The following is a 22,521-nucleotide window of genomic DNA, read 5'->3' as shown; positions in this document are numbered from 1 at the left end:
GAGTCTACTTTCTTGTCCCTAAACCAATACCAGTAATTAAGACAGTAGTCTCAATTATCATGGCTTTATATTGTTTTGATATCTGGGAGGAAGAGATTTTATTTTTCTTCAAAATTGAGTTAGCAATTCTGGGTGCTTTGCCTTTTCATATACATGTTAGGTTCAGCATGTCAAGTTCCATGAAAAACTATACAGCAATTTTAATTAGAATTGCAGTGAATCTGTAGAATTGGAGAAAACTGACATCTTTATGATACTGAGTCTTCCTATCCCTGAATATGGTATATCTCTCCATTTACCTGGGTCTTCTTTTATGTGTTTCAGTAGAGCATTATAATTTTCTCCTTAAAGGACTATGCAGCTTTAGTCTGATTTATTTCCAGATACCTTCAGTTTTTAATACAGTTATGAATAGTATCTTTTTTATTATTAAAATTCCTAGTTAGTTATTGCTGGTGTGTAGAAGTTACTGTTTTACTCAGAAATCTGCTTGAACTGAAGGCCATTTCTGATGACCTCCTAACCAAAGAAGCCCTCCCAGTCATTCTTTATAACTTCACATCAGTTACCCCTTCTTGTTAACTGATTTTTAGTGTCCCTCTCCCCCACTATAATTAGTTGCTTGTTCACCATTGTATAGAATAGGGTCTGTGCAATACATAATTGTGCAAAATGTCTGCTGAATAAATAAATGAGGTCTTAAATCTGGATGATTTGGAAAAATACAGGAAGAAAAGCAGATTTTGAAGTGAGGGTGGAGTGAGAACTAGTTCAGTTTGAGAGGCGGTGTTTAGAGTTCTCACAGGTCATTAATGTGGAGGCATCAGGCCAGCACATGGAGCACAAGAATGGAGGTTTGATGTGATGGAAGTGATGAGACCGTCAAGGAGGAGAATGCATTCAAGAAGGAAAAAAAGAAAATATACTTGGGAAGAACTCTACCTGGGTCAGATTAAAGAGAGAGGGAGCGAGCATGCACAACAACATGGAAACCAACCGGACGGGAAAGATTTGAAGCACAGGAAGAGGGAAATAAATGGAAGAGCTAGGTTCGTAAATCACATGAACACACAATTAGAGAAGTACAATTTCATCTAAGGAACAGAAAGCAAGAACCTCATTTCTCCATTGGTAAAGCCAATTGGAGAAAGAGACAGCTCTATTAGACCACAGATCCGAATTTGGGGAAGAGAGTAATTTCACTTCACTCTGGGTCTTTCACTTTAATATGACAATTACCGGGCTTGGAGGACCTATCAGTATTCAATCTATTCAACCTCTCAGGTCACAGCTAGACGCTGCCTTCTGAAAGGTTCGGATTTAAACGAGGAGACTGTTTCCTCCTCATTTTCATCGTCTTGCCGTGACCACCGCGCCCGGGCTAATGGTACCGGCAGGTGCTCTTTAGGCCTTGGATTGTAACTAGAGAAGAGTGGCAACCGGGAAAGAAGAGTAGGGCTGCCGAGGCTGCGAGAGAGGCCCTCACCTCACGCCCAGCGGCAGGTCAGCGGGTCAGTCAGGGGCCGCTCCCCGTCGCCGCCCTCCCCACTCCCCGCCGTGCCGGGCTTCGCCAGGGCCCCAGCCCGCCCCCACGAGCCCAGCCTTCCCTTCCTACCTGCCCGCACGCGGACTCAGCCAGCCCCGAGCTGTTCACCCGGGAGCAGGTCGGCAGGGAGACCACCACTCTCCGCCGCTCCCTGCCCGCGCGCGTCCCCAACCAGCGGCTGGCTGCACGTGACCCCGCCCTCACCGCACGCCGCCCCGCCCCCTCAGCCGAGCCCGCGCCCCGCCTCCCGCCGGCGCGCTCCACCCACGAGCCCGTCGCTGTCGCGATGACGTAATCGGCGCAAGCGCACTCTGTCGGCGACGCTGAAGTGCTGCTGCATCTGTGGGCGGAGGTTCGTGGCGTTGGTTCTTGGCGCAGGAGGGGAGAGTGGGGTGCCTGGAAGGTCGAGGGGTCTTAAAGAAAAAGAGGAGGAGGGGGAAAGCCCCAGAAGCCTGTCTTTCAGGTGCGGGGGTATAGGGCGGTATTCTGCCCCCTTTCTGGGCCCTTTCTGACGAGGCCGGGCGGCTGCCCCGCGGGAATTGAACGGTGGATTTCCTTCGGGGAGGCACTGCCCGGTACCCAAGTGTAGAAATTTAAGAAGGGTTAACTTCGCGTGCGCTGAGTGGTTTCTTTTCCTTCAAGCGCACATCATTGGGGAACATATTTTGTTTGGCAGAGGAACACAAGATCTGGAGACATGGATTGTACTTTTTTTTTTTTTTTGCCGGGATTTGCGGCTTAATCTTTCGCTCCTTTTCGTCTGCAAAACGAGGTGGTCGGACTCACCATGTAATTTTTAGGTCCCCTTTCAGAGCTACCATCCTGTGATTCCTGTCTCCAAGGATATTACCTTTTATCATACTCCTGAGTAGGAAAAGAAATCTTTTGATTAGTGGACATGTTTTAGACCTGGATTGGGCACACTGCTGTGGAGTTAGGGCCCATGCTTTCATTAGGATTGACAGCGGGCGGAATTTTTTGCAAGTAAGATTTATGCATTGTTAATATTCCAAATAGACTCATTTTAATTTTGCTAAAAGATCAGAATATCTGTATGTTTTCATAATGTTAGCTTTATGTCTTTAATAGACTTATATGTTTAGTCTTGGCATTTAATTTTTTGCCTCTTTTCAGAAGTAAATCACCAAAGGATATTGAAGTTGATGCTTTTGTATTTTGTCACCTTATCCTTTTATTAGCATTTTTAAGGTCATCTGCACCTTCTGACTTGGAAAAGATGGTCAACGTCTTGAAAGGAGTGCTTATAGAATGGTTAGTAGTTTTGATACTTAACAAATTTTAAATCTGCACATTGAATCTTGATTTGTATGTGTATCCCTTCCAAAGTCCATTTTTTTCTTTTGTTCTTAAGATTTGAATGAATCAAGTTTTTCAGCTTTCTCAACTGCATTTTTCTTACTTAATAACAAGTGGGACAGATGGTGGGGTTTTTTTTTGATTTTTAGAATTTTATTTTTTTATACAGCAGGTTCTTATTAGTTATCTATTTTATACATATTAGTGTATATATGTCAATCCCAATCTCCCAGTTTCCCGGTTCATCAAGTGGGACAGATTTCGTTGCTAAGTTTCTTCCTGGTGCCAGATTTCAATGTTTCTGTTGAATAGATGTAATTGGCATTATTTCCAAGAAGTTTTGGTCAGCGGCAGCATGTTTGTTACATTAACCCTCTTTAGGGGAACAGTGCTTGTATTCTCAAATCGTCAGGGATTGACTAGAATTTTAGGGTCTGCCTAAGTCACACAAACTTTGGTCTTTAAAAAAGAGAAAAGAACAAGAAAGCGAGTTGAATGTTTCTTAAACTAGGCACACATTCCAAAGGAGAAACTAGAAACTATGGGCAGAGTTGAGCTCCTCAAAGCTAATGTAGGGCTTAATTATCCCTAGTCTGAAAATCTGAACTGTTGGACCAGTCTTGCTCAGTCTCCACTTGTTTGTTTGCCCCACCAAACAATTCTGTCTCATCTGGGAGTCCTGCCCAGTGGACACTCCCATTGTTTGAAATTACTACTGTCTACATTTCTCTGCCTCTAATGTGAGCCATTATATGGATGACCGTACTGTTTCTGTGATGGCAAGGCTGGGGGAGGAGCAAGACCAAACCCTAGGGATCTCTGGCATTTAGAGCAGCACTGTCCAGTAGAAATATAATGTGAGCCACATATGTAGTGTTAAATTTTCTAGTAGCCACACTAAAAAGTAACATGAAACAGGTGAAATTAATTTCTTAACTCTATACCCAAAGTATTTCGCCAGGTACTAAAATACACATTGGATTTTGAAGCTCTAGTATGGAAAAAGACAATACAATAAATTGTATTGTCGGTGAAGCCAGTGAAGTAGGAGGGAAACCAAGGGAATGGTTGATGAAAGCGAGTTGGCTGTGTCAAGTGCTGATGAGAGGTGGGGTAAGATGAAGACACACTGGAGGTCATCGGTTTTTTATGAGAGCTTTTTAATGGAGAGGTGGGATGGATGCCAGATCGAGTACTTTGGAAAGGGAAATGGGGGCAAGGAAGTAGAGACCATGTGGAGGAGTTTTGTTGTGATAATGAGCAAAGGAATAAAGAAGTGGGTCGGTAGCTGAAGAAGGATATGTTAAGGAACTCTGATTCTTGTTATTTTCATTGTTTTAAAGTGAGAGACTACAATGTATGTTGATAAAAATAAACCGCTAGAGGAGAGAGGTGTTCACTTGGGAAAGCCAAGAGGCGGATTGAGATCCCAGAAATTCTAAGCATGCTGTGCTGTTGTCTTTTGGAAAACACCTTCTAAGCTAATTTTTGTATTTTATTTTTCTTATTACTTTGTCGTAATTAATAGAAACATTTTCCTCGTTGGTCTTTTTTTAAATTTTTATTTATTTACTTATTTTTGGTCAAGTCGGGTCTTTGTTGCTGTGCGCGGGCTTTCTCTAATTGTGGCGAGCGGGGGCTACTCTTCATTGCGGTGGCTTCTCTTGTTGGGGAGCACGGGCTCTAGGTGTGCGGGCTTCAGTACGTGTGGCTCACGGGCTCTAGAGCGCAGGCTCAGTAGTTGTGGCGCACGGACTTAGCTGCTCTGCAGCATGTGGGATCTTCCCGGACCAGGACTCAAACACGTGTCTCCTGCATTAGCAGGCGGATTCTTAACCATTGCGCTACCAGGGAAGCCTCCGGTTGGTCTTTTAACATTATTTTTAACACAGAGGATACACACACACACAGTGTCGGCTATCAGTTTTTTCCCTTTTGTTTCTTCTGATTTTTCTAAAGTTAATCTTCATTCTGGATTTGACCAATATTCACCTCTGTCCTAGGGTTTTCATATTTTTATTTTCATTGATATTTTGAGTTTCATTCATCTAGAATTTATTGAGAGGAGGGGCATATTATGAGGTGAAGATCTAAATTAGCTGCCTTTTTTTTTTGGTTAAATAGCTGAATAATTGTCCAACACCATTTATTTCCTTCCCAAATGATGTGTGATGACTCCTTTACCACAGAGTTTCACTCCCCTTGCTACTCTCACTAATCGCATCTCACATCCATTTTTTTCTTTGTCATTGTTACCTATTCGAGAATATCCTTGGAATAATTTAGTCTAGTTCCAAAATAATCCTTTTGGAATGATGGTTGGGATTGTATTACACCTATATTTTATTTTTTTTTAATAATGCTAGGCTGCATTTTTTTTTTTAAATTTTTTGTGGTACGCGGGCTTCTCACTGTTGTGGCCTCTTCTGTTGCGGAGCACAGGCTCCGGATGCGCAGGCTCAGCGGCCGCGGCTCACGGGCCCAGCCGCTCTGCGGCATGTGGGATCTTCCCAGACCGAGGCACGAACCCGTGTCCCCTGCATCGGCAGGCGGACTCTCAACCACTGCACCACCAGGGAAGCCCAGTTTTTTATATTTTTATGTCAAAATGAGATTGTTGAAAACTTCCTCTTTGTTGGGATCCACCACTATCGACTGCCAGCCTCACACCAAGTGTTTTCCCGAATCTAGCCAACCATAGCAGTTACCGAAGCAAGCAGCATATGCTCAACAAATGTCTGCGTCCAATTCCAGGTGCTAGAGCAGACCTCTGGTGTGACATTTATCACAGTTGGTTTGGCAAGTGCTTCAGCCAGGAAGATTTGTTGTACAGCTGCAAATTCCAGCCAGTTTATAGCACAAGAGCAAAGAATCTGGAGAAAAAGGTATTATTAGACCAGTCTTGTCCTTATGGGTTTGGCTTCCAAACCTCTACTGTATATGAAAAGCAAGTAAGAACTAAGGCAAAAAAACAAAAAAAACCAAAAAAAATAAAAATAAATAAAAAAAAAAAGAACTAAGGCAAAGCCAGTCTAAGTGCTGTCCTGTTCTTTAACAGCATTCATATATCTTTTGTGAGCCTTTGCTTCTTATTCTTTGCAGGGCTGCATTCACTGAAGTTTCTTGGGCACCCAGAACAGTGCCTGAGATACATATAGAGGTGCTTAGTAAATATTTGTTTACTGAAAGAATTTTGTTAATAAAATTGAACCAAGGAGTGTAATCTCACCCTAAATTCCAGGTTATTAGTTAGAGCTCTACTACCACAGTGAGAAGCAGAGTGGATAAGAAGAGGTTCTTGAAAGATTGAATTCAAGTTTCAGTACAGAAAAGGTTCATACACTAGGCCTCCTTTTTGGCAAGTTACATCAGAGTAGCTTTTATTTTTTACTTTTTAAATTTTTATTGTATATAAAATAGTTGATTTACAACGTATTAGTTTCAGGGGTACAGTAAAGTGAGTTAGTTATACATGTATCTATTCTTTTTCTGATTCTTTTCCCGTATAGTTTATTACAGAGTATTGAGTAGAGTTCCCTGTGCTATACAGTAGGTCCTTGTTGATTATCTATTCAGTATTTTGTATATAGTAGTGTGTATATGTTAATCCCAGCTTTCTAATTTATCCTTCCCCACCCCCAACCAGAGTAGCTTTTAAATGAGGTGACTGTTCTCTTCCAGTCCGTCGCTTTTAAAATGCAGGCTCTCACCAAGCTGCTGACATGGATGATGGAAGTGCAGTCTTAAGAAGCAACTGATCTAGGGCTTCCCTGGTGGCTCAGTGGTTGAGAGTCCACCTGCCGATGCAGGGAGCACGGGTTCGTGCCCCGGTCCGGGAAGATCCCACATGCCGCGGAGCTGCTGGGCCCGTGAGCCATGGCCGCTGAGCCTGCGCGTCCGGAGCCTGTGCTCCTCAACGGGGAGGCCACAACAGTGAGAGGCCCGCGTACCACACACACACAAAAAAGAAGCAACTGATCTAGAAAGTAATTTGTGATAGGTCTTTTGAGCTTTTATATGCTTTAACACAATAATTCCATTTCTAGATGTTTATCTTAAGGAAGTGATCCAAGCTGCAGATAAAATTGTAGGTAGTTGATTATTCTAACTAAACAAAGTGTTGTGACATTTTTATCATCAAACAATATAGCTATTAAAATATTTGAAAATATTTTACGTGATATGAACAAAGGCATTTTCACATTCAGTAACAATTTTCTAAAACATTCCACTATCAGGACATAGCAGTATTTATGGAGAAATACTTGTAAATTTTTAAAGTAATTATATCTGTTAGCTAATTACCATCAGGAAGGCTAGTTTATTATTGACTAAGACAAGATTATCATTCTGATTGGATGGACAGTATTGACAACTTTATCCAACTGACCGATTAATTTTTTGGTCTCTTTCATAGCTAACTGCATCATTCTAGTAGGCCTCTCATGGTGTAATACTTTTTTTAACAATCATATTTTATAGGAGCTATACCAAGTTTCTTTTTCTTTTTTTTTACTAGATCTCTATTGGAGTAGAATCGCTTCACAATACCATGTTAGTTTCTGTTGCACAGCAAAGCGAATCAGCCATATGCACACACACGTCCCCATATCCCCTCCCTCGTGAGCTTCCCTCCCACCCTCCCTATCCCACACCTCTAGGTCATCGCAAAGCACCGAGCTGATCTCCCTGTGCTATGCTGCTGTTTCCCACCAGCTAACTATTTTACATTCGGTAGCGTACATATGTCGATGCTACTCTCACTTCGCCCTCCCACCCCATGTCATCAAGTCCATTCTCTATATCTACCTCTTTATTCCTGCTGTGCAACTAGGTTCATCAGTACCACTTTTTTTTCTGAGATCCCACATATATGCGTTAGCATGCAGTATTTGTTTTTCTCTTTCTGACTTACTTCACTCTGTATGACAGACTCCAGGTCCATCCAGCTCACTACAAATAACTCAGTTTCTTTTCTTTTTATGGCTGAGTAATATTCCATTGTATATATGTGCCACATCTTTATCCATTCATCTGTCAGTGGACATTTAGGTTGGTTCCATGTCCTGACTATTGTAAACAGTGCTGCAGTGAACATTGTGGTGCATGTCTCTTTTTGAATTATAGTTTCCTCAGGGTATATGCCCAGTAGTGGGATTGCTGGGTCATATTGTAGTTCTATTTTTAGTTTTTTACCAACAGTGCAGGAGGGTTCCCTTTTCACCACACCCTTTCCAGCATTTATTGTTTCTAGATTTTTTGATAATGGCCATTCTGACTTGCGTGAGGTGATACCTCATTGTAGTTTTGATTTGCATTTCTCTAATAATTTTTGACATTGAGCATCTTTTCATGTGCCTCTTGGCCATCTGCATGTCTTCCTTGGTGAAATGTCTATTTAGGTCTTCTGCCCATGTTTTAACTGGATTGGTTTTTTTTTGATATTGAGCTCCATGAGCTGTTTTGGAGATTAATACTTTGTCTGTTGTTTCATTTACAAGTATTTTCTCCCATTCTGAGGTTTGTCTTTTTGTCTTGTTTATGGTTTCCTTTGCTGTGCAAAAGCTTTTAAGTTTAATTAAGTCCCATTTGTTTATTTTTGTTTTTATTTCTGTTACTCTAGGTGGTGGGTCAAAAAAGATCTTGCTGTGGTTTATGTCAAAGAGTGTTTTTCCTGATTTCCTCTAAAAGTTTTATGCTGTCTGGTCTTATGTTTAAGTCTTTAATCCATTTTAAGTTTATTTTTGTGTATGGTGTTAGGTAAAGTTCTGATTTCATTCTTTTACATGTAGCTGTGCAGTTTTCCCAGCACCACTTTTTGAAGAGGCTGTCTTTTCTCCATTGTATGTTCCTGCCTCCCTTGTCGAAAATTAGGTGCCCATATGTGCATGGGTTTATCTCTGGGCATTCTTTCCTGTACCGTTGATCTATATTTCTGTCTTTGTGCCAGTACCATACTGTCTTGATTACTGTAGCTTTGTGGTACAGTTTGAAGTCAGGGGGGCTGATTCCTCCAACTCCATTTTTCTTTCTCAAGAGTGCTTTGGCTATTCGGGGTCTTTTGTGTTTCCATACGAAATGTAAGATTTTTTGTTCTAATTCTGTGAAGAATGCCATTGATAGCTTGATAGGGATTGCATTGAATCTGAAGGTTGCTTTGGGTAGGATAGTCATTTTCACAATATTGATTCTTCCAATACAAGAACATGGTATATTTCTCCATCTGTTTATGTCATGTTTGATTTCTTTCATCAGTGTTTTATAGTTTTCTGAGTACAAGTCTTTTGCCTCCTTAGGCAGGTTTATTCCTAGGTATTTTACTCTTTTTGTTGCAATGGTAAATGGGAGTGTTTCCTTAATTTCTCTTTCGATTTTTTGTTGTTGGTGTATAGGAATGCCGTAGATTTCTGTGCATTAATTTTGTATCCTGCTACTTTACCAAATTCATTGATTAGTTCTAGTAGTTTTCTGATGGCATCTTTAGGATTTTCTATGTATAGTATCATGTCATTGGCAAATAGTGACAGTTTTACTTCTTCTTTTCCAATTTGGATTCCTTTTATTTCTTTTCCTTCTCTGATTGCTGTGGCTAGGACTTCCAAAACTATGTTGAATAAGAGTGGCAAGAGTGGACATCATTCTCTTGTTCCTGATCCTAGTGGAAATGCTTTAAGTTTTTCACCATTGAGTATGTTGCTTGCTGTGGGTTTGTCATATATGGCCTTTATTATGTTGAGGTAGGTTCCCTCTATGCCCATTTTCTGGAGAGTTTTTATCATAAATGGTGTTGAATTTTGTCAAAAGCTTTTCCACATCTGTTGAGATGATCATATGGTTTTTATTCCTTAATTTGTTAATGTGGTGCATCACATTGATTGATTTGTGTCTCATTTGGTATCAGGGTGATGCTGGCTTTGTAGAATGAATTTGGAAGTGTTTCTCCCTCTGCAGTTTTTTGGAAGAGTTTGAGAAATATTGATGTTAGCTCTTCTCTAAATGTTTGATAGAATTCGCCTGTGAAGCCATCTGGTCCTGGACTTTTGTTTGTTGGAAGATTTTTAATTACAGTTTCAATTTCATTACTTGTGATTGGTCTGTTTATATTTTCTAAATCTTCCTGGTTCAGTCTTGGAAAATTGTACCTTTCCAAGAATATGTCCATTTCTTTGTGGTTGTCCATTTTATTGGTATATGGTTGTTTGTAGAAGCCTCTTATAATCCTTTGTATTTCTGCAGTGTCAGTTGTGATTTCTCCTTTTTCGTTTCTAATTTTATTGATTTGCGTCCTCTCCCTTTTTTTCTTGATGAGTCTGGCTAAGGGTTTATCAATTTTGTTTATCTTCTCAAAGAACCAGCTTTTAGTTTTTTTCGTCTTTGCTATTGTTTTCTTCGTTTCTGTTTCATTTATTTCTGCTCTGATCTTTATGATTTCTTTCCTTCTACTGACTTTGGGTTTTCTTTGTTCTTCTTTCTCTAGCTGTTTTAAGTGTAGGGTTAGATTGTTTATTTGAGATTTTTTTTCTTGTTTCTTAAGGTGAGATTGAATTGCTGTAAACTTCCCTCTTAGAACGGCTTTTTCTGAGTCCCATAGGTTTGGGGTCATTGTGTTTTTGTTGTCATTTGTTTCTATGTATTTTTTATTTCTTCTTTGATTTCTTCAGTGATCTCTTATTTATTTAGTAGCGTTTAGCCTCCATGTATTCGTGTTTTTTACAGGTTTTTTTCCCTGTAATTGATTTCCAATCTCATGGCGTTGTGGTCAGAAAAGATGCATGATACAATTTCAATTTTCTTAAATTTTCCGAGGCTTGATTTGTGACCCAAGATGTGATCTATTCTGGAGAATGTTCCTTGTGCACTTGAGAAGAAAGTGTATTCTGGCACTTTTGGGTGGAATGTTCTATAAATATCAATTAGATCTATCTGGTCTATTGTGTCATTTAAAGCTTGTGTTTCCTTTTTTATTTTCTGTTTGGATGATCTGTCCATTGGTGTAAGTGGGGTGTTAAAGTCCCCTACTATGATTGTGTTACTGTTGATTTCTCCTTTCATGACCTTATGTATTGAGGTGCTACTATGTTGGGTGCATAAACATTTATAATTGTTATATCTTCCTCTTGGGTTGATCCTTTGATCATTATGTAGTCTCCCTCCTTATCTCTTGTAACACTCTTTATTGTAAAGTCTGTTTTATCTGATACGAGTATTGCTACTCCAGCTTTCTTTTGTTTTCCTTTTTCATGGAATATCTTTTTCCATCCCTTCACTTTCAGTCTGTATATGTCCCTAGGTCTGAAGTGGGTCTCTTGTAGACAGCATATATATGGGTCTTGGTTTTGTATCCATTCAGCCAGTCTGTGTCTTTAGGTTGGGTCATTTAATGTCTTTACATTCAAGGTTATTATCGATATACATGTTCCTGTTACCATTTTCTTAATTGTTTTATGTTTGTTTTTGTGGGTCTTTTTCTTCTCTTGTGTTTCCTGCTTAGAGAAGTTTCTTTAGCATTTGTTGTAAAGCTGGTTTGGTGGTGCTGAATTCTCTTAGCTTTGGTTTGGCTGAAGAGCTTTCGATTTCTCCACTGAATCTGAATGAGATCCTTGCTGGGTAGAGTAATCTTGGTTGTAGGTTTTTCTCTTTCATCACTTTAAGTATATCCTGCCACTACCTTCTGGCCTGCAGAGTTTCCACTGAAAAATCAGCTGATAACCTTATAAGGATTCCTTTGTATGTAATTTTTTGTTTTTCTCTTGCTGCTTTTAATATTTTTTCTTTGAATGTAATTTTTGTTAGTTTGATTAATACATTTCTTGGTGTATTTTTCCTAGGGTTTATACTGTATGGGACTCTCTGTGCCTCCTGGACTTGGGTGATTATTTCCTTTCCCATGTTAGGGAACTTTTCCAGTATAATCTCTTCAAATATTTTCTCAGACCCTTTCTTGTTCTCTTCTTCTCTGGGACCACTATAATTTGAATGTTGTTGCGTTTCGTGTTGTCCCAGAGGTCTCTGAGATTGTCTTCAATTCTTTTCATTCTTTTTTCTTTATTCTGCTCCTGGGCAGTTATTTTTACCATTTTGTCTTCCAGCTCACTTGTTCATTCTTTTGCCTCCATTATTCTGTTATTGATTCCTTCTAGTGTATTTTTCATTTCAGTTTTTGTGTTGTTCATCTCTGTTTGTTCTTTAGTTCTTCTAGATCTTTTTTAAACATTTCTTGTATTTTCTCAATCCGTGCCTCCATTCTATTTCCGAGATTCTGGATCATCTTTACTTCATTACTCTGAATTCTTTTTCAGGTAGATTGCCTATTTCCTCTTCATTTATTTGGTCTTGTAGGTTTTTACCTTGCTTCTTCATCTGTGACATATTTTTTTGCTGTCTCTTTTTTTTTTTTTTTAAATTAGTGGGATTGTTTTCCTGTTTCACTGATCGTTTGGCCTGAGGCATCCAACAATGGAGTTTGTAGGCTGTTGGGTAGAGCTGGGTCTTGGTGCTGAGATGAGGACCTCATCTGATGAATATTCATGAGACCTCACTCCTATGAATATTCCCTGGGGTCTGAGTTTCTCTGTTAGTCCACTGGTTCGGACTCGGCGCTCCCACCGCAGGAGCTTCCGCTTGGCCCCAGGCGCACAAATCAAGATCCCGCAAACCACGTGGGTGGCCAAAAAAAAAAGAGAGCGAGAATAATAACAAAGTAAAAAATAAAATTAGACTAGGAAACTAACAGATATGTTAGAAAGAACGTAAAAATAAAAACATAAAGAATCAACAACTGGAAGGTACATCAGTACCACAATAAAAAGAGGAGGAGGGAAAAGAAAAAAGGGAGGGGGGAAGGCCTTGGATGTGGAGAGCAGGGCATAAGCAAGGGCGAGGTTTGGGTGGTGGGCAGGGCCAATGCTCAGGACCCACGGGGCTGGAAAAGGCTCTGGGGACTGTGGGGGGTGGGGCTTAGGCTCAAGGAACAGAAGGGCTCCAGGCGTGCCTCCCATCCCTGGTCTCAGAGGGCAGGGGACCTCACCTGGGAGCTCAGCAGGCTCCCTGGGCCTGAGTGGGCAGGGCAAATGCCCTCTGCTCCTCTCACACTCCTCCTGCAGGGCCCCTCCCGCCTGCCTCTCCTGATCTCCCTGGCCTCCCTTCTATGCCCCCAAGCACCTACGCAGCCTGGAGGGGGCTTTGGATCGCAGGGGACCAGCCTGGGAGCTAAGCAGGCTCCCCAGGGCCCAGTGGGCAGAGCAGTCGCCCTCCATTCCTCTCCCACTCCTCCTGGATGGCCTCTTCTGCTTGCCACTTCTGATCTCCCCGGCCTCCCTCCTATGCCCCCAGGACCCACATGGCCTGGATGGGGCTTTGGTGGTGGGGAAAGTGGTTTGGGAGCTCAGCAGGCTCCCCGGCTTGAGTGGGCCAGGAGATCGCCCTCAACTCCTCTCCCGCTTTTCCTGGAGAGTCCCTCCCTCCTGCCTGTCCTGATCTCCCCGGCCTCAGGGGCCCCGATCTTGTCTGGCCTCCACTTCTCCTCCCCACCTCGGTCCCCCTACATTCTACCGGTTCACTCTGGGATTCCTCCTATCTCCTTAGGGGTCAGAGTCCCCCACCAGCGGCCGGCAGGCGCCCTAGTTCTATACTAAGTTTCTTTAGGAGGGGGTTGATAATACCTCCCCTTTACGTTTCCAGGACAAAGACATTTTTTCTTGCTCACTAGCCCTGATCCCGGGACTTTAACCAAGTATGTACATGGGCACTTGGTTTTGGTTTTTTTGCCGCCAGCAGGTTCTCCCAGAGAAACTCCCGTGTAGAGTAGTCCTATATTCAGGCAAGATATTCTAGGCCCTCAACATATGCTAACAAAGTGCCCCTTAAACTTTGAGTGTCTTTTTGAATCATTACAGATTACATTTCAAATACATGCTTGAGAATTCATTCTCAAATTGACTGCTTTCCATGTCCTTTCAAAAAGTTTAATTGAAGCAATTGATATTAGAAGCAGTTATTTCAGTGTGTCACGGACCATTTTCTAAGTTCTCATCTCATTTGTGTTAGCAGTGTTTCCTCAGGTGTAAGGAGTACAGTTTGTGTACCTGATGATTTGGAGTAGCACAGATTTTGCAGCAATAGAACACAGAAATACTTTTTCTATGACCATCTTAATTTATCTGAGAAAAAAATAAAACTAACATCAAGATGACTGGTGATTTTGTACCAGATGAAGTTAAGGTGAAAAGTTAATTTAAAGGCAATTTAAAGAAAAAAACTGAGTAATACGTAGTGCAGATGTTACAAGAGATGGCTAAAATGGCAAGGGTAGTATGCAAATGGTAAAAATTTTGAAAGCACTGACCTGTTAAAAGCACAGGTGTGAGTCCCCTGGCACTTCTTGGTTTCAGTTGTTCAGCTTTTACTTAATTGAAAGTATGTAAATTTATTTTATTTAGAGAGTTGCTGGAGATAAAAGTCTTCATAACCATTTAACCCTTGCTATCTCTAATACCTCCTAGTAGCAGCCAATTACTAGAGTAAATTGGTGTCATCTGTGAACACACTGCACTCAAACAGTAACAAGATAATGTATCACATTTGGACAGCAGATTTTATAATGTCCTTGTTTTTTGTCATTATTGTTCCATTTAAACCCAAAATTTATATTAAAGGGTTAACAAAAAAACTATCATTTGTCCTGTCACCTAAAGTATACGTTTCTAAGCAACCTCTCTGAGTGTGTGGTTTTTGTAGAAAGTATTGAAATTCTTGTGGGGTCTAAGACGGTTCAGCACAATAAAGGTTGTGAGGGTAAAGTGGGCACCACACGAGAGACAAAGGCAAGTCCCTCTCTGCAGGGAAGGGAGGAAGCAGCATGGTTGTAGAGCACCAAAGCAGAGGGGTTTCTTTCTGTCCGCCACACCTGTCTACTCTTAAATTGCTCTCCTTTTATTCTCCGCCCCTGTCCCACCCAACCTCTTTTTATTTGTATAGACACGGAGCAATATAGGGAAACAACTGGGGTTTCAGAAAGAAACCTTTGAGAGCAGGAACCTGTTCAAAAGAACCTGTTTGAGCAGGAAAACGATAGTTTTAAAGAAGCTGAAGCTTTGTTTCCCTGTCCTATGGGCCTCCCCATTTTCAGTTCTGTAATATCTGGAAGAACCCCGTTCAGCCTGCTTCATTACCTCCAGATTCTTTCTAGAATTGCTCTTTAAACTCTTTTTCTTGGCTGCATTGGGTCTTCGTTACTGCACGTGGACTTTCTCTAGTTGTTGCGAGCAGGGGCTACTCTTCGTTGCGGGACGCGGGCTTCTCCTTGCAGTGGCTTCTCTTGTTGTGGAACCCAGGCTCTAGGCATGTGGGCTTCAGTAGTTGCAACACACGGGCTCAGTAGTTATGGATCGCGGGCTCTAGAGCACAGGCTCAGTAGTTGTGGCACAGGGGCTTAGTTGCTCCATGGCATGTGGGATCCTCCCAGACCAGGGCTTGAACCCGTGTTGCCTGCATTGGTAGGTGGATTCTTTTTTTTTTTTAAGTATTTATTTATTTTTGGCTGCATCGAGTCTTAGTTGCAGCACGCAGGCTCCACAGTGCATGGGCTCTCTAGTTGCAGCACCTGGGCTTAGTTGCCCCTGTGGCATGTGGGATCTTAGTTCCCCTACCAGGGATTGAACCCATGTTCCCTGCTTTGGAAGGTGGATTCTTAACCACTGGACTACCAGGGCAGTCCCTGGCAGGTGGATTCTTAACCACTGTGCCACCAGGGAAGTCCCTCCATCAACTTTCAAATTCACCCCTACCCCATCATGTCCCGCTTTGCCCTTAGAACCTAGTAAGATAGAAGCAGAATCCCTTATATCCTCAGCCTCTTCTCAGAACTTACCCTCTATCTTCCCCCAATACCCCTTTTTTTGTTGTTTTCATAATAAAAACCTAACTTTCCCCTGAGCCTGCTATGTTGACTTTAATACCTCTTGTACCACTGGGCCAAGAAGTGGGATGGGTATCTACCTTGTTCCTCATTGCCACTTCCAGAAATCCTCCCTCCCTCTTCCACAGAAACCCCCCAGTTCTGAATCTGACCAGACCACCCACTAATCCTCCTCTTTGTAACCATCTACAAACACCCAAGTCTTTCCTTGAAAGTTATTCTTTGAAGGCTGCTTGTCACTCTTTAAGAGTTCTCCACAAATTCTTAACGATTTCGTATGTATAGTCCTTTCAGTACCCTGGCCTCTTCTTCCAATGAGCTTTTCTCTGTCCTGTCAATAGTCATTCATTCACATTGTCACACCTACCCGCATCCCTACCAATACTGCCATCTCTTCAAAATCTCCATTTTAGGCATCTAACTCTGACCACTACCTCCTCTTTCCAATTCACTCCCTCTAATACCCTAGCTCTATAATTCCTTTGATTCTACCAGACCTGCAGTCTGTTGATTCTCCCAGCATTTCCATCTTGACTCATCCCAGCATCCTCACTTTCCTCCATACCCAGTCCATCAGTATACTCGTTCTCTTAAAGACACTCAACTCCCTGCCCGTCTCAGTCACACCAACCAGGTCGGGTTCAATCCGGCTCTCTACCTATTCTGAACCTTTGCCTCCACAACTCTAATGGCTGGAGAAAAACATACAAACATACTGATTGGTCTCACTTTAAATTCATGACTATTAAATTCATGGGGGCCTTAATGCTAGCCTGCAAACCAGCTGAATTTCCTAGTCCATTTATTGTCCCACTTTCCTAATAAAGCTGTTAGATTTCATCAAATTAAGATTTCATCAGTTTTAAAACTTAGCAGTATTTTATGTACCTATAAGAAAAATCACTGCCGGTTGTACTGTAACATGCCATGAAATGTAAGACCCATCCCAATTTTGGAGATGGTAAGATGTGGGGGGACTGTGCTTCTTAGAACGGGTGGAATATGGTATTCCATACCTTCACCTTCTCTGAGCTCAGAAAACATCCCTGTCCTCACTTCCTCGTTTCCCTGAGAAAACAGAAGCAACCAGAAGAGAACGTCCACAGTCTTCATCGCCTGGACCTGGGCCCATACACTCTTCCCTTCCTCACACTTACTGTGGGTGACTAGACTATTCTCTTGTCTCAAGCCAGCCTCCCTCCTTGGGAACCGGATCCCAGCCTCCCTGGCCTATTTAAAGACACCTTTTCAGCAGTTTTCCTGTTTTTCTCCCGTGTTATCCACTTTTCTTTCTCTACTAGATCATTCCCAGCAGAACTACAAACATGCTGTAACACTATCCCTCCCCAGGTGGGCGGCCCTGCGGGGCAGAAACTCTTGCTTCCACATCCCTCTCCAGCTCCCACTTGATTTTCCTGCTCTTTGTAGCAGGATTTCTCAGAAGATATGTATGTAGTCACTTTCTCCGATTTCACTCCTCTCAGTCTGAAAACCACTCCAGTCAGGCCCTGCCCTCTGTAGTCATAGTCCTGAAGCTGCTCTTGGGAAAGTCCAGTAACTTTCTGAACCCAGTAGTCAGTTCTCAGTCCTTCTCCTGCTCTTCCTCTTAACAACATTTGGCCCAGCTGATCTCTTCCTCTTCCTGGAGATCCTTCATTTACTTAGCTTCCAGACTCTTCATGTTTTCTTCCGACCTCAGTGGTCATTTTATAGGCTGATTTGCTGGTTCATCCTTTTCTTCCTAACCTTTTGATATTGGGGTATCCAGGGCTTGGTCCTTGGACTCTCCTCTGTAGCTCTGCTCACTCCTTTGTCATGGCTTTAAATGCTGTCTATACATTGATGACTGACTGACTCCTCATTCTGGACTTCACTGCTGAAATCCAGAATTGTATATCCAGCTTCCTGCTCAATTTCTTCACTTGGGTGGCATCTCAGATGTAACTTGCCTAAAACCATACTCTCGATCTTAACTACACACCTGTTCTTCTGTGTTCCTCCTCATCTCAGTGAAAGACAACTCCATCCCTTCATTTGCTCAGACCAGAAATCTTGGCGTCTCCTTAATTCCTCTCAAAGCTCAAGTCCAGTCTCAGCAAGTTATGTGGGCTTTACATTTGGTGTATATCTAGAGTTGAGCCACTGCTCAACTTCCCTGGTACCACCTAGGTCCAAATCATTATGTATTGTCATGATTACTGCAGTCACCTTCTAATTGGTCTCCCTGTTTCCACCATGGCCTCCACCACCCACCAGCCTCTTCTCAACCCAGCAGCCAGTATGATCCTTACATTTAAAATTAAAGTCATTTTGTAAGTTAAATCAAGTTGGAGTTCTAACACATATCCCACTGCTCTCCCCTCCACTTTCCCCTCTCCAGCTCTGTGGCCTTGCTGTTCACTCTGCGTAGGATGTTCTACCCCACGTCACTTCATGGTTTGCTCACTACCTCCTTCTGATGTGTATTCAGACATCACCTGCTCAGTAAGGCCTCCCCTGAGTCCCCTGCTTAAACTTGCAAGATCGTATCACTGTCGTCACTGCCATTTCTCATTCGCTTCCTTTGTTTTCTGTGTGTTTGTCATAGTGTTACCACTAGAATGTAAATTTTCTTCACTGCTGAATCCCCCAGACCAGAATAGCACCAGGCACATGATGGGTACTCAGTTTATTGAATGAGTGAATAAAACTTAAAAGAGCAAGTTTACCACTTCTGAACAAATCAATTTCCCACATTAGTATGGTCATTATAATACTGCAACTATAGAATTTAACTGAATTTTGCCAAACTTAAGTGGATCAATAGAACCTAACTTTTCTGAACCTAAGATAACAAGCATACTAGAAACTAAATTTAAAATGTGTCACTTCTGGGGTTCCCTGGTGGCGCAGTGGTTGAGAGTCCGCCTGCCGATGCAGGGGACAGGGGTTTGTGCCCTGGTGCAGGAAGATCCCACATGCCGCGGAGCGGCTGGACGCCTGAGCCATGGCCGCTGAGCCATGGCCACTGAGCCTGCGCATCCGGAGCCTGTGCTCCGCAACGGGAGAGGCCACAACAGTGAGAGGCCCGCGTACTGCAAAAAAAAAAAAAAAAAAGTGTCATTTCTGACATGAGCAGACCTACTTATTTATTCACATTATTTTATAGCATAGCAAATTGTTAATAAAATTATTTTAAAGGTAAGCTGTTGAAAGTAATTAAGACAATCATTTTTTCAGGAAGGCTTGACTTTATTCATAGTTAATATATACCATAAACCATACTCATTTAGCTATTGAAATAAATCCTTTACTTTGTTAGCTTCACTTGTACCTATGTTTGTACTTGAAAGAAAGAAAATGTATATGGTTTTCAGTAAATTACACTGACCTCTTTTGAATTAAATTGTTATTTTTGTAATTGATATTGACATCCCTCAAGAAACCAAAAGATTGTGTAAGATTATGTTTTCTCTAAGAATTAAAAATATCTGTATGCAACTTGACATTTTTATATTCATCTTTTGCTGAACAGAGTATTGTATATTATATTAGATCTAAAGTGTGCCTTTGTTGTAATTCAAGGTTTTATTAAAAAGACTCATTTCTATAAATCTAGGAAATTTTATCTCTTTCCCTTATGTCTGTCCTATTCATTCCAAACTAAAAACCACAAATAAATAGAATTGAATTTAGATCTCATTTTGAACTCACTGTTCTCAAAGAGATTTGGTTAGAATTTCCTTTAAAGATTCTGAATGTTAGGAGGTTCAGAATTTTAAGGAAGGGAAAAAAAGTTGAATATTTACTGCAAGCCAAAGACTATTGTTGGCATTTTTAAAATCAGTTAACAGGGCTGTGCTTCGAGTCCCTGTTAATTACAAAGCTGTGAACATTGCTTTACTTTTTCACTTGTCGGTGACAAATTATTGTTTTCAAATCTCATCATTGGCCTCTTTCCTCTAAACTTGCACTAACAGTTCTAAAATGAAGCTGTCTGTTAATCATCAACACTGTGTGTTAATCATCAACACTTGAGGCAGAGAAGGAGTAAGGAATTGGTTAACAGTTTAGAACTTTTAAACTTATCCTAAAACTCTCCATGCTCAATTCTGATTGTTCAGGTCTCTGGTAATTGACAGTAAGGTGTCTCATCATCCTGTGTTTATCTCGACAGTGACCCTGCCATGAAGCAATTTCTGCTGTACTTGGATGAGTCAAATGCCCTAGGGAAGAAGTTCATCATTCAAGACATTGATGACACTCACATCTTCGTGATAGCAGAGTTGGTTAATGTCCTCCAGGAGCGAGTAGGTGAATTAATGGACCAAAATGCCTTTTCTCTTACCCAGAAGTGAAAATATTAGATAATAACCATTTAGGAATTAAAAGTAACAAATGTGAGAGACTCACCATTCGATGTCTTGTGTGACTGATTAGATTTACAGAATTGCTCAGAAGCATGCGATAGGGAAGACTGTGATATCATTTGTTCATAAGAAAGCCCCTGAACTGACTTTCTTGTTCTGTTTTTTTCAGTGTGTGTACCCTAGAATTTAAAAAAAAAAAAAAAAGCTTTAACAGTTGGCTGTAATTTGGCTTTTATTAACCTTCATTAAAATATAAATGTAATTGGTTTTCTTACCTCTTAATGCCAATTTAATACATTAAGAATATAACGGAATATGCTTTTAAATCATCAGTCTAACCTACATACCACCTAGATATTTATCTTTGCTTATTCGTATTAGTAATTGGGGGTTTGGTAGTGTAGGTATGGTTTGTTTTGTTTCCACTAGAAACTTCACAGACAGACTGTTTAGATAAATATGCCAAGGTGGGAACTTTCGTAATATTTATACCTTACAAATAGTATCTGCATGCCAGCCAGCTCTGTTGGTGAAGAAGATGTGGAAGAGAAAGAACCCTGTAACATTAACGTAAACTGCAGTTTGCGTTTCCCTAAAAATACAGTTTTTTAAAAGCACGGAGGGTTAGAAACAACCAAATGGGAAAGATACGTGCTGCTTTGCAGCTTTCATCTTTCCTTGTTCAGACTTTGTTGGTCACATTTTCCCATCAAGGCAAGTGCTCTTTTATTGAGAAGTCAGTTTTCCTTGGGCCTTATTCCCTATGAGAATCCCTGTTTAAATTTGTCTAAAAAAGAAAGGTAGGAACAGATAGAAGCAAAGTCAATCTTGGGGGAGGTTAAGATGTGTTGCATCTAGTTCTATGGTTGATCGAGGCAGAAACAATAACACTGATGGGGGCGTTGCTTCCCTTCCTGAACATAGTGGTACTAGGATGGGTTCATGGGGTGGGAATTTTCCAAGAGAAAAGATAACTTTCATGATGTTAAGTGGAATCATATCAAACCCACTTTACCTACCTCCTTGTGGTGTGTTTATTCAGAGCATCTGTGTACCACAGTCACTTACTTACACATGCGTTCCCTAAAGCTGGAAATTTCCATAGGTATATTTATCATGGTTCCCACCCATGTAACTCAAGCCACCCAATTTTGATTTTCACATAACAATGCAAACAATTTTAATGAGTTATTGGTACATCTGGTACTAAAACTTGCTCAATACAGTACATTTCTTTAGGATTTCCAGCGGTACTGAAATGTTACTGACTCTTGTATTTCAGGCATGTCTAAATCAATTTCTAACATGCCTCAGGTGTTTGTCACCTAATACCTTTTAACATGAAACTTAGAGAAAATTTTTCTTACAATCTCAGAGTTTAAGAGGTACTGGCAAGACTATTGGACAGTGAGTACAAAGAGTGTTAAGTGAAGGAAAATCTTTATTTCATTAGCCCTTATTGTTGAAAAGTTGAGTTAGGGCAAATGTTTGATATCTTTTTCTGGAAGTACATTAGAAAGATGGGACAGTGTGGTGCTGGGAGCCGCACTTGGAGCCACTGAGTTGGCTCGTCCAACTATGAGAGAAGCTAGGAGAGAACAGGAAATATCCAAGTGACATTTTCTCCAGGCTCTGCTGCTTGGAATCTGCTTGACATTATTCGATTTAGCACACTTTAGATGTCTAGAACAAGATATGTTGGCTGCTGGGTACTGGAGAAATTTACTACTGTCTTTTTATTTTTAACAAAGTCCTTAATACTGTGAAAAGGTAGTATTAACTTAAATTTTCCTAATTGCATAAAAGAGTCATATTTTAATTTATGAGATAGTTGACCAGTCACAAATATCCATGTACTAAAATTGTGATATTTAGAATTATATTAACTTCTTGAGAAAGGTTTTTTTTTTTTTAAATACCATATAAGGTCAAAACTTCTGTATTCGGGCATCCCTGGTGGCGCAGTGGTTGAGAGTCCGCCTGCCGATGCAGGGGACACAGGTTCGTGCCCCGGTCCGGGAAGATCCAACATGCCGTGGAGTGGCTGGGCCCGTGAGCTATGGCCACTGAGCCTGTGTGTCCGGAGCCGATGCTCCGCAACGGGAGAGGCCACAGCAGTGAGAGGCCCGCATACCGAAAAAAAAAAAACAAACTTCTGTATTCTTTGAACCCCAATTTCCTTGTGAAATTTAATGTGATTATTTTAAAATTCCAGGCATCCTAAGTATGCATAAGAGTTAATGTAAAAAGGTTTCTTAAGACATCGTTTTTGATGAACACTAACTAAACATTACTGATAATAAGCAACAAAGGCTACTCTCTTTTATTTCTGATAAACACTATAGGTGGCAGTCAAAGTTATTAACGATTATATTGCTCTTAACATTATGTAT

At 41.1% G+C, this 22,521-nt stretch overlaps 2 protein-coding genes across 4 annotated transcripts in view; one reads left to right on the top strand and one right to left on the bottom strand.

Annotated features, from left to right (window-relative positions):
- SERAC1 (serine active site containing 1) overlaps positions 1–1,742 on the bottom strand; it is an 80,009-nt gene extending 78,267 nt beyond the window's left edge. The window contains exon 1 of one of the 3 annotated variants that reach the window (XM_032650679.1): positions 1,616–1,742. The gene's annotated coding sequence lies outside the window, so the exon portion shown is untranslated. The remainder of the gene's footprint in view (positions 1–1,615) is intronic. The other 2 variants (XM_032650677.1, XM_032650678.1) reach the window with 2 other exon arrangements.
- A 170-nt stretch (positions 1,743–1,912) lies between these two features.
- On the top strand, positions 1,913–20,450 carry GTF2H5 (general transcription factor IIH subunit 5). The gene is made up of 3 exons (XM_032650628.1): positions 1,913–2,009; positions 2,746–2,818; positions 19,936–20,450. Exons 2-3 carry the CDS (start codon positions 2,784–2,786, stop codon positions 20,114–20,116), a joined length of 216 nt encoding a protein of 71 aa, XP_032506519.1. The 5' UTR covers positions 1,913–2,009; positions 2,746–2,783; the 3' UTR covers positions 20,117–20,450.
- Positions 20,451–22,521: the final 2,071 nt, after the last annotated feature.

The sequence above is a fragment of the Phocoena sinus genome, chromosome 12 (assembly GCF_008692025.1).
Source record: "Phocoena sinus isolate mPhoSin1 chromosome 12, mPhoSin1.pri, whole genome shotgun sequence".
Taxonomy (NCBI): Eukaryota; Metazoa; Chordata; class Mammalia; order Artiodactyla; family Phocoenidae; genus Phocoena; species Phocoena sinus.
Note: the sequence above shows the minus strand (reverse complement) of the source record. Positions and strands in the feature narration are given on the sequence as shown.

Bases quoted from the DNA above. Each gene is read 5' to 3' on its own strand.
- GTF2H5 (XM_032650628.1), top strand. From the start codon at position 2,784: ATGGTCAACGTCTTGAAAGGAGTGCTTATAGAATG. The intron at 2,819-19,935 runs GTTAGTAGTTTT...TTATCTCGACAG, and splicing joins AAAGGAGTGCTTATAGAATG to TGACCCTGCCATGAAGCAAT.